Genomic DNA, 18,568 nt, shown 5'->3' with positions numbered 1-18,568 from the left:
AGCAGATTGTCAAATGTTACCAACAGAATATCTTCTTCGTACATTCCAGAAAAATTTTTATGACATATTCCAGCAATTAAATATTTATTTTAAAACCAATCAGTCAGGGCTATAGTTAAGGCACTTAACAGCTATTACTAATATGCCCAGATTAGAGTGGAAAAATCTAATATGGAGAAACTCACAGATACAAATGTCACTGTCCTTGCTGAACTGTTTTCCATACACATTTTTGTTGTATTTAGAAAATAATATTTCTACCATTCATTTTTAAGTATTGTTACGCATGATCAATATTTACTAAATGGCAAGTGGGGTTTTTTTTGGAATAACAAATGTAATTGTAAACATCTCTCTTGTATTCATGTGTGAATTAAACCAATGAATAAGCAACACAAGCTCACAGGTGCTATTCTGTTTTATAAGCAGTAACTATCAAATTATGTGCCATATTCTCTGGTCTACATGTTGCTAGAAGCCATTGATAGCATTTTAGCATCACCTCAACTAATTAACCCCGACTGGTCATTAGCATCCAGAAAATCCTTGTGTTAAGGTCATTACTGCTATTACAATGAGAAACTGGTAACAGGGAAGGCAACATGCATGTTTTGACATGATGGGACAACAAACATAGTTCATATAAAAAAAGAGACTGCTTGTATTTTCCCACAATAACTCTTGAAAATAGAAAGGAATAATCAAGGTGTCCAGCTTATTTCTGTTACACTGTACCAATCATTCCATGTTAAACAGTAATAAAGGCACCAATTTAAAAGTAACTCACCTAAAGGCATATATGTAATCTAATGAAAATCAAGGACTTTTAAGACTATGTTTAGAAGTAAGTGCTAGACTGCTTAAAATTACTAAGCACTACTTTCGCTTGCTGTGCTGCAATGTTCACATATAAAATTAATTTTAAAACAGAAATTGATTCCTGATCTGTCTGCCTATTTTCTTAGTTACATGTTTTTAGTCATAGTTTTGATGACCTATTTACAGTTCCTTAATCACTTTTATTTTACAGAACAACAACACAAGTTCCCTCAGTATCAGATACAATTGTATGGGAATATTTAATGAAGGGTGTAGATATATGTATACGTATGTACATATATACATATCTATGGCTGTTCCATCATTCTACATAGACAAGGAACATTTATTTCTAGAAAGAAACCTGACATACATTAAAATGTGTATATGCAAAAATACAATCTTATCTGTCTGGATAATAATTCAAACTCACACAAGACTTCCTGGAAATTGTCTGCTTAGTTTTTGTTGTTACAAACTACAGTACAAATGCATTGCTGACAGCTTTCAAAGATAGCAACTTAATCACAAATGCTAAAGAATGCGTATTTCATACAACCATAGAAAGATTTGGGTTGGAAGGGACATCTAAAGATCCTCTTGTTCAAACCCCCTGCCATGGGCAAAGACGTCTTTCACTAGATCAGGATGCTCACAGCACCATCCAACCTGACCTTGGACACTTCCAGGGATGTATCCACTATTTCTTGGGCAACCTGTTCCAGCATCTCACCACTCTCATTGTAAAAATTAACTTTCTTATACCTAATCTAAATCTCTACCCCCTTTTCATTTGAAAGCATTGCCCCTTGTCCTGTCACCAGAGATCATGGTAAAAAGTCTCTCTGTTTTTGTGTAAGTCCCCTTCACATACTGAAAGGCCAAAATAAGGTCTCCCCAAAGCTTTCTCTTCTCCAGGCTGAACAACTCCAACTCTTTCAGCCTGTCTTGATAGGAGAAGTATTCCAGCCCTCTGATCATTTTTGTGGCCCTCCTCTGGACCTGCTCCAACAGGTCCATGTCTTTCTTGTGCTGGGGACACCAGAGCTGGATGCGGTACTCCATGGAGGGTCTCAGAAGAGTGGAGTAAAGGGGGACAATCACCTTCCTTGACCTGATGGCCACACTTATTTTTATGCAGCCCAGGATACGACTGGCTTTCTATGCTGTAAGGACACATTTGTTGCCTCATGTACATTTTTTCATCCAACAGTATCCTGAAGTCTTTCTCCACAGGGCTTTCAATCAACTCACCACCCATTCTAGGTTGATATTAAGGATTGTCCTGGCCCAGGTGCAGGACCTTGCACTTGTCCTTGTTCAACTTCCTGAGGTCGACATGGGCCCATTCCTTGAGCCTCTCAAGGTGCCTCTGGTTGGCAAGCCTTCCCTCAAGGGAATCAACGGCACCACTCAGCTTGATGTCATCTGCAAACTTCCTGATGGTGTGGTCAATCCCACTATGTCACTGAAGAAAATACTAAATAGCATTGGTCCCAGTATGGACCCTTGAGAGACACCACTCATTACAGTTTCCACTTGGTCATGGAGCCATTGACTGAAACTCTTTGGATGCGGCTACCCGCAACTCAATATTCATCTAACAGTCCATCCATCAAACACATCTGTCTCTGATTTAGCAGCAAGAATGTTGTGGGGGACCACATCAAAGGCCTTACAGAAGTCAAGGTAGACGACATCAGTTGCTCTTCCCTTGTCCACTGATGCAGGCACTACATCACAGAAGGCCACTAGATTAGTTAGGCATGATTTGCCCTCAGTGAAGCCATGCTGACTGTTTCTAATCATGCCTGTCTTTCATACGTTTTGACATAACTTCCAGCAGGATCTGTTGCATGATTGTACTGGGCACTGAGGTAAAGCTGAGTGGTCAGTAGTTCCCAGGGTCCTCTGTTTTACCTTTTTTAAAAATGGTGAAATATTCCTTTTTCCAGTTGCTGGGGACTTCACCTGACTGCCAGGACTTTTCAAATATGCTTGAGTGTGGCTTCACAATTACATCAGCCATTTCCCTCAGGATCCTTGGATGCATTTCATTGAGTCCCATGGACTTGTGTATGTTCAGATTCCTCAGGTGGTCTCAAACCTGATCTATGATGGGAGTGACTTCATTCCACCAGTCCCTGCCTTGACATTCAGGGACTTGAGAGATGTAGGAAGAGTGTCTATCATTGAAAATGAGGCAAAAACTTGTTGACTACCTCAGCCTTCTGTCTTATTTATCAGGGTGCGTGTAGGTGTGTGTATGTACATTTTCTTTATTCTTCCTTTTCTGACTAACGTACCTGTAGAAGACCTTATTATTCTTCTCATTCCTTGCCAAATTCAGCTCTGACTGTCCCCTAGCTTTCCTAATCACATTCCTATGCATCTGGGCAGTGTCCCCATGTACTTCCCAGGATATGAGTCCCTGGCTTTACTGCCGATGCATTTCCTTCTTACAGTTTAGTTTGACCAGGAGATGCCTACTCAGCCATGCCGGTCTTGTGCCTTCCTTGCCTAGTGGGAATTGTGGGATCCTGTGATCTAGGAAAAATGTCCTTAAAGAGCTGCCAGCTCTGTCAGAACTCCTTTATCCCTGAGGGCAGTTTCCCAGGTGGTCTAATCTGCTAATTCCTTAAATAACCGAAAGTTTGCTCTCCTAACATTCACGGTCCTGGCATTAGTCTTCACCTGGCTCATATCCCTCAAGGTCACGAGTTCCACCTGGGCATGATCACTGCAGCTCAGGCTGCAGATCACCAATCGTGACCTCTCTGAACAGTTCGTATGTGTTGGTAGGCAACCAAAAAGATCCAGTAATGCTGTTTCTCTGGCTGGGCTGTCTACCACCTGGATTAAATAATTATCCCTGATGCACTCCAAGAGTCTCCTGGACTGCTTACAGCTTGCTGTGCTGTTTTCTCAGAAGATGTAAAGTTACTGAAGTCCCCAAACAGGATTAGAGCCTGCAAGCATGATGTTTCCTGTAGTTGAAGTAAGAATGCTTCATCAACAGGCTCCCCTTGGTCAGACAGCCACAAAGTTTCCTTTGTTGGGTTGGTCCCTGATTTTTACCCATAAGCTCTCAATCTGTTCACTGCTGCTTTTCAAAGGCAGCTCTGCAAATTAAATACTTTTTATATAGAGGGCATTTGTTTCATCTTGATGCAAAATGTTTTCAAAAGGTGTTACTTATTAACCATCTTCTGTGGCCCTCTATATATGAAAGGAAACCATCCTTAGTCTAAGTGGACTCTGGTCTCTGCTATGGGACCAGGTCCTCAACTGGCTTCACTTGAAATTAGAAATTATACACTCTAAGAATTTGGCCCAAGGTATTTTAAAACTATTAGCATTGTCAGAAATGAGGGATTCAAAATTTTGTATTATTTGACAGACACCATCTGCTTTCCCACACCCAAAATATGGTACAACATGCTTTTTTTTTTTAACCGGGAAACATACTTCATAAAGAAAATCAGTCAGGAACACAGCACACCTATGAATTTGATACCTATAAGAGAACTGGCAATTACAATGTCATGTGGTGTTAAGTTGCACGTCCAATGGGTCTATATCCCTGAAGCAGCTTGATCACATATTTGAGAATAATGATATAGCTAATCTGCTTCTTTAGTTCAGGTGAAAACAAATAACCTCTCATTTCCAATTAGCACAGAAAAATTTCAGGTTTTAGATTGTAAGTCACTGTTGTCTGTAGAGTTATATATCATTAACTGATCTTATTAATTCATTACGGGGTCTGGACCTGTCATGTCATTATAAAGGTGTTACATGAATGAGCTCTCTAATCTCAAAGCCTGGTGTCTCTTATACAAAAATACTGTAAACTTCGTTTTTGTATCCTACATTAAATTTTTTTTTTTCAAAAAGACTTTTAACTTCTGCCAAATATATATGAAAATTTAGCGCCAGAAAAGGAATTATCTTAGACCACAGGAATCTAGATAACAGTTGAAACAAGTTTCTTATAGCTGTTCTTACAAAAATTTTTTAAAGTCACTGACAATGAACCAAGTCTCATGTCAACATGGTTATAAGCAGACCAGGTTATCACTGCTAGTTTATTCTTTAAAAATAAATCTCAAAGTTCTTTCTTAAAATAATGCATTCTAATTCCAAAATTAATAAGTATATGCTTTAGGAAAGAGTCTCAGATAAACACTTTCCCCCCCTCCCCCCCCCCAATACTGCTACAAATAATTCCTATTCTTGAATACTCTACTGATGAAAGAAGACTCACATTCTCTTCTGCATTTTCTCATATAACTTCAGCAGGGAGGAATACCTAATGTTTTGCTATATCACTGCTCCTATCTCCCCTTAGAGGAGAAGAGACACGACAGACCTCAACAGATCCAGCAACTCAGTAAATGCAGTTGCAAGTTCTACCTTATCTTTTCTCATAGGATGCCAGAGCTCCTGTTACTGTGGTGTGTGTTGATATATCTCAGATAAAGAGGATATCTGAAGTGTTCAGTAAGAACTCCTCTGAAGATCTGCTTCAATGGCACAATCACCCAGTGATGCTAATGACATGGGCTCCATTTTTATTAATCACTTCAGCAACATCATCGCCGCTTCCAGATCATAGTGATTCTGCTTTCTGACCATAAAGTAAATCCACAGACAGGCGTTTCATTTTTACTACCTCTGTATTTGAGCTGTGTTGTACAACTGGGATCAAATCTTCCCTCAGTTTAAAACAGCTTCTACTTTGTAAGACACAGCTCTTAGTGTACACTGGATTAAATTGTGTTTACAGCTATATCCCTAATTATACAATTATTAATTATATGAGGAGCTATATTATTTATCCTTAAATGTGTATATGACAATAAATGTATATGACAATTAGCAAAACAGAAATAGTGTTGGCCTGTATTGACTCATCTCAAGTACAGAATTGCAGAGAGCAAAGTACTATGCAACATAGAATTAGCATACAGAAACATAAAGATAGAAAACAAATCAGAAACACATGAGAATTTAATATGTATTGCATTTCATATTCTAAATCACAGTATTTTGAGGAATATTGTTTCTAAAGTGAAAGATTTATGCCTTCTCCCCAAAACTTTCAATACGTTACTCCTATTCAAAAATGTCCCTATTCAAAATGTTACTCCAGTTCAGATTGTTATGATTTCAGAATAAATCTCCTTTAAGTGAAGAAAGTTTAAATACCATTCATTAGTAAAAAAGAGAAAAAAAAAGTCCAACAACACAAGTTTTATTCAAAATACTGTAGCAGACCAGTTCCTGCTTCCCCATAGAGGCTTAACAAAAAAATATTGCAATGAAATACTGGCCGATCATCATTCAGACCAACATTAGTGAAATGAAGAAAAGTAAAATCAAAGTGACAAGCAATTAATAGCAAATTATGTGCTAATGGGTATCTTTCAAAAATAAGCAGTATGACTGACATTATTTCATGGGCATAAAAAGCATGACAGTCTTTTTGCCTTTTGTAAGGTAAGGGATGAATCAGCTTGCTAGTCATGAAAAAGGAATTAGTTTCTCCAAATACAAATCCAGCATTTATTTAATTTTTGCATTATTTTAAAAATAAAAAGTAACAGTATTTCTGTTGCCCATGTATGTTAACACAGTAGACACAGGGGGAAAAAAGGCTTGGAAAATTTAGAAAATTTGTCAATAAAATTTCAGTTATCAATTTGACACTCTACATATCCATCTCTATGGTCCATTGGGGAGCAATGAGATAATCCAGATGTCTAAATCTCCTGTGATATCTTAACAGGGCAGGTGCAGACCCTATAATAAACCAAGAGTCACACACTGAAAACTTAAGCTGTTGTAATTCAGATTCACCATATTCAACATTCTCTCAACTGAAGTACTGAAAACACTCAGGTAAAAAGTTTCTTAGTATAGGTATTATGAGCAGAACTAAGAACAGTGATCTAATCAGAGAATTTTTAATTTCTTTGTCCTAGTCCTCAAACTAAGTCTCTCTCAATATAAACTTAAGCAGTGCATGGAACAGCACCAATTGTGATATTTCATACATTCACTTAAACACCGTAACAATAATAGTAACAAATTATACTCTCCTACACGATAGCATTAGAACTCATTAAAAGAGAAAAGCTTTTTTTTAATATATGAAGACAATTTCATAGAAATGCAAAAGCTAAAACTAAACTAAAATAAAATGTTATTAAGTTTGTCCATTAAAACATTCAGACAACTCAAAATAATGCAAATAAATACTTTTCTGTTTTCTTAGTTTAATTTTAGAACTTTTGTTTGACTTTGTTGGTCAGCATGGTTTTTTTGCTGAGCGCAAATTATTCCACGTTTCAGCATAAAACTCTTTTCACTAGTTTTACTGTGAAGTATTTTCTTTAGCACTTTCTATATGAAAATTTGAAAATGTTGAAGATAAGTTATGCAGAACTTTTCTTAAATCATCTGAATACATTCTTTGAAACATTCTCTAAATAAAATTAGATGAAACAAAAGTTCAAAATAAAACCTATATGAAGACTGGTGCTATAACGATTCATTTTGTTATTCTGCAAAACTTCTTTAGAAGTATTTTTCACAGATTTTTTTTCCATTTTTTTTTTTTTAATCACAAAAGCATGTTTAGCTAGCACTCTTCATTGCTGACCAAAACAGGACATGAACACTAAAACATATGACATTTACCTAAATAACTGTGAGCTGGTTTTTCTTCCACAACTTTGATTCTCCTTGCTCCTGCAGGTATCACCAAAGCTTCCACATAACCTAGACATGAGGCCAGATGTCCCAAGGTAAACAGAAAAGCACAGAAAAGTACATGTATGTTTTTTCATTTCTCCTCCTCTATTTTATAACTAGTTATAATTTATATAGCAATGGTTTGAGGGTTCTCACAAATGTTGCAACAAACTATGAAGCTGTGCATTATATGTAATATATATACCATGACATACAATTAAAAGAGTATAGCAATGTAAAGCATAACAAGAACTGGTGAGGCTGGGAAGATTGGGACTGGAACAGATGAAGTTGTCTCTGGCCATGTAGTTCAGTGTCATCCTCACCACAAAATGACCATAACAGAATTCAAACTTTACTCAATGTGTAGAGACAAATGATATAGCACTAAAGATCAAACATCCTCCCACTGTTTGGCTTTTGGGTTTTGTGCTCTCTCTTTTCTTGTGTTAACACATCCAAACCCTACTTTAGTTTTGAAGTCTACTCATTAGTTATTTGCTTTACATAACAATTGCTTCCTTAGAGTGTGGGACTAAGACATGCTGTTGAGCAATTTGCTTTAAGTAAAAAGGGGTGAAAAGGCAATGCAGATGAAAAACACTGTGCAAGCAGGAATGTTATAAATAAATAAAAACATATTATCCAGACAAACTTCAAAAAGTGGACAGTAAACCAGGCTTTTGTTTTGCGCAGCTATGTAATGTTCTGTAACAAAATACTAAACATTTACAACACCTTTCCAATATCATGAAACATGAAAATCAAATTGCTGCAAAGCAGCGTTATTTAACTTTAATTCCCTTAAGAGATAATAACACTTTTTAAGTATTTCTGACATCCCAACTTCTTGAGAAAATAACTTACGCACTTCTTTAGAAGGCAATACCACAATATTATGGACTGTCAAAGAACCCTGAATAAACTTGAAAGAGTGTGGATATTCACATTAGCTATAAAAGAGAGCTGATATATTGTAATTTGTATTAGCAGCCACCACCTTTGTAGTTTTTGATCTTGTAGTCCTCCAGACTCATCTGTGCTTTGGGATCTCTGTTCTGCATTAACTTCAGCTTAAGCAGGGGCCAGACATAAACATTTGAAGACTATGCATAACTTTTTCTTAAAGTACTGTACTTCAGTCTGTAATGCACTGAAGTCCTTGATTTTTCAAAGACATACTGGCTGTTTCTAATTACAGTAGTTTTTGATGTGATTTACTTACTGTCTTGAAATTCTGCACATTTTCTACTCAAAAAACTGAAAGTGTAATGGCAAACAAATGCTGAAAACAGCTTGCCAAACGCTGTTTCAAAGAAAGGACTTTTCCTGGAGAGAAGGTATACATGGTGCATGGCACACATTATTAGGATTTCAATCCTCTACTCTGTCAACACTGTTGTGCTGGAGCCAGTCAGTTATTCTCATTCAAAGAACAGATCACAGCAGTGTTTGAAAATCTCATGTTCATTCTGCATCAGAAAACCTATTTGCTTTTTAAGATAAGTTATTATTAGAATAAAACAATAATATAAAGATATGACTGCTTCACACATTCAGCTTTATGTTCTCCCACTGCCTAGCTTGGTTTAATGGTGTTACTCTAGGTAACATATCATAATTTGGATACTTATTTGAAGAACACTAAATGAATCCCAACACTATAAGAAGAGCAATGAAGCTGGTGAAGGGTCTAGAGAACAGGTCCCCTGAAGAGGGGCTGAGGGAATTGGGGTTGTTTAGTCTGGAGAAGAGGAGCCTGAAGGGAGACCTTATTGCTCTTTACAGCTACCTGAAAGGAGACTGTAATGAGGTGGGTGTTGGTCTCTTTTCCCATGTAGCAAGTGATAGGACGAAACAACCTCAAGTTGTGCCAGGGGATGTTTAGATTGGATATTAGGAAAAATTTCTTCACTAAAAGGGTTATCAAACCCTGGAACAGGCTGCCCAGGGAAGCAGTTGAGTCACCATCCCTGGCAGTATTTAAAAGATGAGTATACATAGTGCTTAGGGACATGGTTTAGGGGAGGACATGGCAGCGCTATGCTTACAATTGAACAGGATGATCTGAAGGGTCTTTTCCAACCTAAATGATTCTATGAAAAATTTACACTTCATTTCTTTACTAAAAATACAAATTTTATTTCACAGTTTTTTTAAAAAATCAGGCTCTTCTATGAAATAACGTGTGTCTTAATGGAAGATAAATTAGATAATTCCTTAGTTTTGTAATTTAAACAATTTGCAATAATTTTGCAACAATTAAATTTAAAAATACTCACACATTCTTATCTTACATGTCTTCTTATCTTAAAAAGTAGATCTGAAGTTTTTGTGAGGAACTACATAATTTTAAGAAGTACAGTTTTTTAAAATTCCCAACGGTCAAAGTAACCAAACAGCTACTGGTGTCCTGAGTATTTGAAATAAACAGACTTACCTGCTCCTCTGGTATGGTTAAAATCACCTTTAATAACTTTGCATGACTTTCCATTACCATTGCATACACCGCAATGATCTTCACGAGCCAGAGATCCTAATATGCCATCGCACCCAAATTTCTGTGGGAGAAGAAAATACAGTTGTTGAGACACAGGCCATGTTTTTCATAAACCTGCCTTTAATAGTGGGCATCTCACCCTTTTGCAAGACACCCTAATCAACATGATCTAGCCCTGCTCAGGATGAGGGTTGAACCAGTTCATGTGCAGAGATCTCTTCCATACTAATTTTCTCCATTTCCAACATATAAATTGTTGCATACACTCTTCCTATATTCTTGGCTAACGCTACCAGCTGCTCTCCAAGAGGAACACAACTGTGTTCCCACCTCCTCACAGAACCTCTGGCACTTCTGAGCCACTATGCAACACACACCCCACAGGAGCTCCTGCTCAGCGACTGCAATGTGTGCAACTCTACTACTTTCTAGTCAAAATATGGGAGGTCCTTTGCCACACCTACAATGCTAAAGTGCTGTCTAACGACAACCTAATGTCTCATTTGAATAGGATGTGAACATGTCTGGGAATCATAGAATCATAGAATGGTTTAGGTTGGAAGAGGCCTTTAGAGGTCATTCAGTCCAGCCTCCCCTGTAATAAGCAGGGACATCTTCAACTAGACCAGTTTGCTCAGAGCCTTGAATGTTTCTAGGGATGGGGCATCTACCACCTCTCCGGGCTACCCGGGCCAGTGTTTCACCACACTCATTGTAAAAAATTGGTTCCTTATATGCAGCCTAAATCTACCCTCCTTTAGTTTAAAACCATTACCCCTTGTCCTGTCACAACAGGCCTTGCGAAAAATATTGTCCCCATCCTTCCTATAGTTCCTTTTTAAGTACTGGAAGGCTGCAATAAGGTCTCCCCAGAGCCTTCTCTTCTCCAGGCTGAACAACCCCAACTCTCTCAGCCTGTCCTCACAGGAGAGGTGTTCCAGACCTCCAGTCATTTTTTGTGGCCCTCCTCTGGTCCGCTCAAACAGATCCACATCCTTTCTGTGTTGAGGGCCCCAGAGCTGGATGCAGCACTCCAGGTGGGGTCTCACCAGAAGGGAGTAGAGGGGCAGAATCACCTCCCTTGACCTGCTGGCCATACATCTTTTGATGCAGACCAGGATACGGTTGGTTTTCTGGACTGCAAGTGCACTTTGTTGGCTCATGTCCAGCTTTTCATCCATCAGTACCCCCAAGTCCTATTCCACAGGGCTGCTCTCATTCCCTTCATCCCTCAGCCTGTCTTGATACCAGGGGTTGCCCCAACCCAGGTGCCGGACTTTGCCCTTGGTCTTGTTAAACCTTGTGAGATTCTCACAGGCCCACCTCTCCAGCTTGTCTAGGTCTGTCTGGATGACGTCCCATCCTTCTGGTGTGTCAACGGCACCGCTCAGCTTGGTATAACATGCAAATTTGCTGAGGGTGCACTCGATACCACTGTTTATGTCACTGATGAAGATATTAAATAGTACTGGCGCCAGTATGGACCCCTGAGGGACACCACTCGTCACTGGTCTGGACATGGAGCCATTGACCACTACCCTCTGGACGTGACCATCCAGCCAATTCCTGGCTGGAATATGTAAATATAAATTGTATTTGTGTTTTGATAAAAAGCATTCAGTTTAAAACTAATTAAGTTTACTCAAGCACCTCCACATTACTGCATTAGACATATTTCTGTCAATAAACATTAGTGGTAGTTTGACAATGGGAATACAATTAATATGATATGCTGGTCTGGTATGAAATAAAAGCCTTTTAAAGTAGAAATCATCACAGCGTAATCTCTTACACTGTATAAATGCATCTGACAAAACCAGTTAAACTTCAATACTGTTTGATAAAAAATGAAGACAAAAGCTAGGTTAAAGAGAAAATAAAGGATTCCTTTAGGAGCAGAAACCATGGTTATCAAGGAGCCAGTCGTTTCCAAACAAGTTATTACTTCTCTTAATGCATGTAATTTTTATTAAGAGTTCTTCTACCTATAGAAGCAACATAGATTTCAAAACCCTGATGACACAATAAGCATTCAAAGAACTGTGTATCCAAAATGGCACAACTACAAAATAGAAATGCCTAACCCTACAGCTGTAGTCCCCAAAGTTCTTCCTACCGAGTTGTCTAAAAAGACAGGGTAAAATGTTGAAGAACTTACAAATTAGACTTTAGATCTGATTAGCACCTATATCTCTGACCCTTGATATGCCAAGAAGCCAACACAATCTTAGTTGGCTTTTTTTGATCTTTATTAGTCAGTTGTGAAAGTGAATGATAAAACAAACAACTTTTTTTTCAGGAAAAATGGGCTATGTACCTTTTTCGTGATTAAACATGTAATTGTTACATGGTGAACAAAAGCCTCAGTTCAGCAAAGTTTTTCAGAGTATTCTTGTTACATGCACTCAGTCACTCAAGAAAGGATAACTATATGTACATATATGTATTTGTGTTCGTATATACATGCATGCATGCATCCTTAAGTTAATCTGTTGAAGTTATTACAGTATTTAGCAATGTTGTTTCTGCATTAAAGTTTGTTTTTCTGCTGAATTCACTGTGTGCAATGAGAAACGGACAAAGGAAAAAACCAACCCTGTGGGATTTCTATATAAAAGGGTCTCCATATGAGGCACTATAAAAGCAACAAAAGAACTTCTATGAACCAAATGAATTCTGAGGATCATGAGTAGCATAAGCACTCAGCTTTACTTATCTGTTATTCAGCTCCTTTGGTGGTTTATTTAGATGTAAACTCTTGTACTGTTGAAAAAGGCAGAATTAGACATACATATGTGTACCCCATGGCAAAATTTCCCAACCCGTTGAAAGCTGAGGCTTCCCCTAGAAGATGAAATCAGTTATACTAATTTTCCACTCTGCAGCAGTTTAAGCATCCTTATCATCACAGATACAAATTCCCCAAGCTAACAGCTGCTTTGCATACTGTGTTCCACTCAGTGAAATTCATTTAAAATATTTTAATATGACACAAGAAGATCCATTCAGTCTTGGTCACGCATATTGCAACATTTTATCAGAGAAATAACATGCATGCATAACAGACGTATGTGCTTGCGTATGTGTGCCTGTGTATCCAGGTTCGGAACAAGTAATTCATACCTGGCATCTGCCGTCTGCACAGACGTCTAACCCATGCTGGCCACAAGAAGTCCCATCCATCACCTTTTCAGTTAGAAGAACGGGTTGATCCTTTCCAGCCGGTGAACAGAATAAGGCACATGGCTTTTCTATAGTAGCAATTGATGGAAAAAAACCACCAAATTGATAAAAGTTCTTTTAAGAAATACAGAGTTATTATTAACATAATTTTTTAAACTGCTATTTTCTTATCTGTGTGGTATGAATCTATGTTAGCATAACAAGTTTTCTTAGATATAGTGAAAACAAAAGGATTTTGATCCTTTTCTCATCTGTTTGGAAAACTCAGATTCCTTCTCCTGCTAGAGCATACTGGTGCTATAAACTTGGCCTACATAGTACTCATGTCATGTTCATTGTTGCAATTAAGAACACGCACATTACAGCTGTCGGAATATTTTGGTTGTAACCTATACTTTCATTCTACTATATTTTTGGCAGATCATAAATATTGGTGAAAAAAAAAACTTAACACTTTCCAGATTTTTTAACTATGCAGGTCAAAGAGAAAAAAATCAAGTAACTGAAATACCCTGGGAAGAAAAATATATGGATTTACAAAGCACACATTAAAAAAAAAAGACAAAAAACTGAACACATTCTTTCTAACATCTTTATCATCTACATTTCTAAAACATTCTGCAAATAATTTATAAATTTGAAAGAGAATAAAAAAGTAATAGTGTCCTGTATCCATGTATTAGACATACACGTATCCATGTATTCCTAATGGTCACCATTTATAAATAATGAAGTTTGCTTCACCACTGCCAAAGTAATACCAAATAAAATAAAATAAGTTTCCTCTCAGTGGCCAACTGAGTACAAAATGACATGATTTTTTATATCTTTATTCACAAGAGTACTGACTCAGAACTTCTTCCTAAATCTGTTGCAAATTTTAGAAAAGATAATATCAATCCTGAAGTTGAAACTGATTTCACTTGGACACAGTCTACGCCACTCTGACTTCATACTGACTTCTAGATTCCTGGAGTGCATTTTTATTAGTAAATTAAACAGTTCCAGGAAACGTTCATGGCCACTGGAATGCTATTGTCTATACAGCTGAACTGTAAAACAGTCTATGCCACATTTTTTTGCCTGTGCTAACTAGCACTAGCTTGGTCTAGACTGGAAATTGCCACCTGCAAAGGACCATTTCCAAAAAGCCATTTGGATGTCACCATCCTTTTCAGAGTGCAAAGGAGTTGAAAAGTATGGACACAGAACTCCTGTTCCAGCTGACTTCGACATCAGAGAATGGTCTGGGCACATTTAATTTACTAAAATTGACACAGCCTCTATGTATCTGTGTATCTGGTGCAAACAGATGTGATCTTTTTTGCCAGCATGTGAAGCCAGTCAGACACAAGCCATCTCCAGCTGAGAAGCGTGAGCCCTTGCCTGACTTTGTGCCCTCTGCATTTGTGTTATGCTCCTTCAACAGTAATCTCAAAGATCCCTGGGAGCTTTAAGCATGTATCAGCATTTTTTAAAGGAATACAAGATTAACGACCTAACCATTATTTTATGGATACTGAACTCAAAAATACAGTAACTCAACAACACCAAACAACTTCAACAGACTATAGGAGACCTCATTCAAACACAGCAACTATTTTGGACATGGTGCACAGTTAGTCTCTATGAACGGCTAAGAGTACAAATAATTAAGGATTTGGGACCAATGTATTTCTGTAATACTGAAACTCTTTAGCTGGCATCCACTTTTGTGTCTCCTGAGCGACATCTCAAGACAACAGGATCTCTCAGAACAAAGTTAGATGAAGGCAACCATCCATACTCCTTAACATGGGATGTAAGAGTGTCAAGATTTTTCATCAGATGACTGAATTATTCAAAGTCAGGCTTAAAGCTGTTGATCCCTTAGGATATAAATCATGTGTTCCTATTCTAAAATGAAATTTAGTAAAACAAACTGAAACTAATTCAGTAGATAAGCACCTATAAAATAGCTGGAGAGAGTTGTCCTTACTATGAACATGAGCTGCCAGACAAGCCTAATGAAAATAGCCTCACAGTTTTTCATTTTGGCACCCTGAAAAAAGGCTAAGAAGAAAAAACCCACCTTGTTTAGCCAGGCATATATTAAGTTCTTGATAAAAAATTCAAAATTTTCAGGGTTCAGCAAACTAGTTCTCTTAAAATCTGTGCTTTCTAACGGTTTCTGATAATTTGTTTCAAGACTTAAAATATAAATGGCAATAATGAACTACTTAAAACGTGGTAACTCATATTTACAGTACTCCTGTGTCATTCCAGGCTCTTCTTTATCACTAGCTGCTATGATTTTGTTCATTTCAGATTAACTGTTTTCATAACTGAAGTCTTATTTTCCTGTTTTATTTTGGTTTGATTTTTTAAATTAATAAATTAAATAGTAAAAGTTTAATGAAAATTCAGTGGAATGGCAGCTATTGTTCACATTCCAAGCAAAGGCTTGTATAGAATGTTTTGGTTTCTAGTTGCTGATATTTTGCACCAGCATTATCTTTGCACATACTGTAAGTTTGACATTACTATACTCGTACTGGAGCAAGTTTGTTACACTGAAGCATGCATGCAGTATGCCAGGACTTTGCATACAGTAGCTGTTAGAATTTATAGAAATCTTATCTAAGTTTGCAGTATGCATTACATATGGATTTCTGCCAAAATCAAACTCTGGTATGTGAAATAAGTGTTAAGCTAAAAGTGTTCTCTCCTTCCTCAAAAACAGAAACCCTCAATATCTGTACCGTCTTTTTGGTTTTGTAGGTGGAAGTATAACTGATATATGCATGCTTAATGATATAGCATTACTCTAGAAATCTGTATTTCTGAGTCACTTCATACTACATTTCTGATTAAATTGGACCACACTCATACTGAATTTCAGTTCAAATGTAGTCATTACATATCAAGAAGGACAAATTCAATAGCAGTATAAGACAATAGATTCCAAAGTGTGTGAAAACACCACCAGATTTTGTCTATGAAATAAAAATTACTTACCAAGAATCTTGGGCTTGGGGTTTGTTTGTTTGTTTGCTTTAGTTTTTACCATATCTTTCTTAATCAAAAATACCAACAAGCTATAAGCCTTATGAGCAGATGATAAGAACGCAGGAGATGGTTTATACTTACCATCATCAATGACAGCCTGCCACTGGTGCACGTGCTTCTGATATGAAGATCTGACACTGAAAGCCTGGCACTGCCAGTCCCTGAAGGCAGGCACGCCAGCAGGACAAGAAGGATTTTCACATACTCTGTACTGCATCATGGGACCATGACACTCTCCTTCAACGCCTGAACTAGAAAAGATGCCATAAAAATCATGCTTTATTGTTGGTAATGTTTTGTCAAACTTACAGCACAGGTTATTTATGCTATACACAAATTCAGTTTAAATAGCAGAGTTTTTGCTGACACATAACATTAAGAAATCACCCACAAAAAATCTAAGTCACAGAACAAAACATGTTTGCATTGTTTGTACTGGTTACATTACATAAAAGAGTCATAAGTGCTAAACCATAATTCACACTTGGCCCCAAAGAAGCACTAGGACTAGTAGGAGTGTTCAGTAAGGAGAACCTCAACTGCAGTTTTGATTTAGTTCAGGTGATTTTCCTCTAGCTGGACTGAGCCAAAGGTGCCACTGAAAGGTAATAACACCAGCAGATTTGCCAGCTCTCCTTTTTTACAAGGGTGGTGGCGTTGCAAAGTTCAGACAATGCTTTGTTTCTTTTTGGTTGCTCCAGTTGTGCTTGCAGGTCCTAATGAACAAATGAAAAAGAACAGTGAACTGCAGAAACTGGAGCTAATTATTTGGAACCTTGCCTGGAAAAATGAATGGATGAAAGTGAAATTAAGACATCCCGAAATTCTAGAAATAGCTTTTAGGCATACAGATGGAAGTGGTGTTTAGATGGCAGGAAATATGAAAGCATTCTGCACGTCTAAGGCTTCTGTTAAACTACCATGCTTTTGTATAGCCATATCCAAGTTTTACTCACACCTCTCCATGCAAACTTCTCTTTTTAATCCCCCTGTCTTTTCTGTCATAATCTTTTGCCCCAAAACTGTTACATTGTCTTTCATCTTTCTTCATTTCCCCCTTTGGTCCTATTGTTTTCCTAAATCATCTACTCTGCCCTGCCCTGCCCTGCCCTACCTGACTCTACTCTACTCTGGTCTAGTCTAGTCTAGTCTTCTTTACGCTTGTCTTCACTACTCAGCTCTGCTCTGTTCCCACTTCCCTTCCTATTTATTCTTCTTCTCTTGGTGTATAAATGACCCATGAAAGAGAGGGAATGGTACTGAGTAACTAAAAGGAAAGCTGACCACTGAGATATGGTGAAACAGACTCCATTCAGTCAATGGTAAAAATCCATTTATCCCCAACAGCACAAGGTTTTCATTTTCACAAGATACAGAATCTAAATATTGTTTCCAGATATTCTATCTAAACATCTGTGAAACTGGTAGCAAGATCTCTTCAAAAAGATTGCAATTGCTTGGCTCTCTAAATGAAACAGAATTTAATTTTCTCCAGCAAAAAACTGAAAGACTAGAATTACATGCTGACGGTCTGCAAGTCAAAAATTTAAAATTTAATTTTCTGTTGCTTCTTCAGGTGTAACTTAAAAAGAAAGTTGTATTCTTCCATTAACTTTATCTAAGCTTTTGACAGAAGTAGAAAGAGGTAAAATAGTGTCACTATGCAATAAAAAACCCTGAAATACCTATTCTCCTAAGTGTTTTTCAGTATTCATAAAAATGAATTGCTTATATAGGATAACTGGATCTTAATGAGTTTCTGTACTCATACGGTTTAAAGTCTGTTCGGAAATACTGATGAACAGCAATGGAAACCTGAACTTGGCTTTACCCAGGGCATTTGCGTTGTCGACTGCTGATTCCAGTGTTGCAAGTACGGCTACAAGTGCTCCACGCGCTCCATTCCCCCTCCATATGCTCCGCAAAAGAGGTCCGATTGATACACTCTCCAGCCTTACACCACTAGGTGAAAATTCAGCTCTTAGGTAAATAAATCAAGGTATATGCAAAACAATTCACTGTTCCATAAGAACACGGGAAGCACAACATAAACATTCTGTTCAATACATAGTTTTCATATGTCAGGTATATTTTTTCCTATTGTCCCCATAGCTCTTTTTCCTATCCTAGTAAATGCAACAGCCAGACACCGTTCTCTGGCTCAGTGGCCAAGGAGCAGGTGTTAACTCTTGTCCACAAGCTCAAGCACAAATTTTTTCCCAATAAAGGAAGCCTCATGGAATAGTCTGCTGAAATGGT

General features: G+C 37.6%; 1 protein-coding gene and 1 long non-coding RNA gene across 4 annotated transcripts in view; one reads left to right on the top strand and one right to left on the bottom strand.

Moving 5' to 3' along the window:
- The window catches only part of ADAMTS19 (ADAM metallopeptidase with thrombospondin type 1 motif 19), a 155,846-nt gene that overhangs the window by 34,929 nt on the left and 102,349 nt on the right, over positions 1-18,568 (bottom strand). For all 3 annotated transcript variants that reach the window (XM_075079693.1, XM_075079694.1, XM_075079697.1), the window contains 5 exons: positions 18,141-18,271; positions 16,391-16,560; positions 13,202-13,329; positions 10,019-10,139; positions 7,525-7,605 (listed from right to left, as the gene is read on the bottom strand). In XM_075079693.1, coding sequence (XP_074935794.1) covers positions 7,525-7,605; positions 10,019-10,139; positions 13,202-13,329; positions 16,391-16,560; positions 18,141-18,271 — 631 coding nt within the window. The remainder of the gene's footprint in view (positions 1-7,524; positions 7,606-10,018; positions 10,140-13,201; positions 13,330-16,390; positions 16,561-18,140; positions 18,272-18,568) is intronic.
- LOC142050689 (uncharacterized) overlaps positions 1-18,568 on the top strand; it is a 655,132-nt gene that overhangs the window by 588,401 nt on the left and 48,163 nt on the right. The gene's annotated exons all lie outside the window — the stretch shown is intronic.

Source organism: Phalacrocorax aristotelis, chromosome Z, assembly GCF_949628215.1.
Source record: "Phalacrocorax aristotelis chromosome Z, bGulAri2.1, whole genome shotgun sequence".
Classification (NCBI taxonomy): domain Eukaryota; kingdom Metazoa; phylum Chordata; class Aves; order Suliformes; family Phalacrocoracidae; genus Phalacrocorax; species Phalacrocorax aristotelis.
The sequence above is the reverse complement of the archived record's forward strand: the minus strand, read 5'-3'. Positions and strand labels throughout refer to the sequence as shown.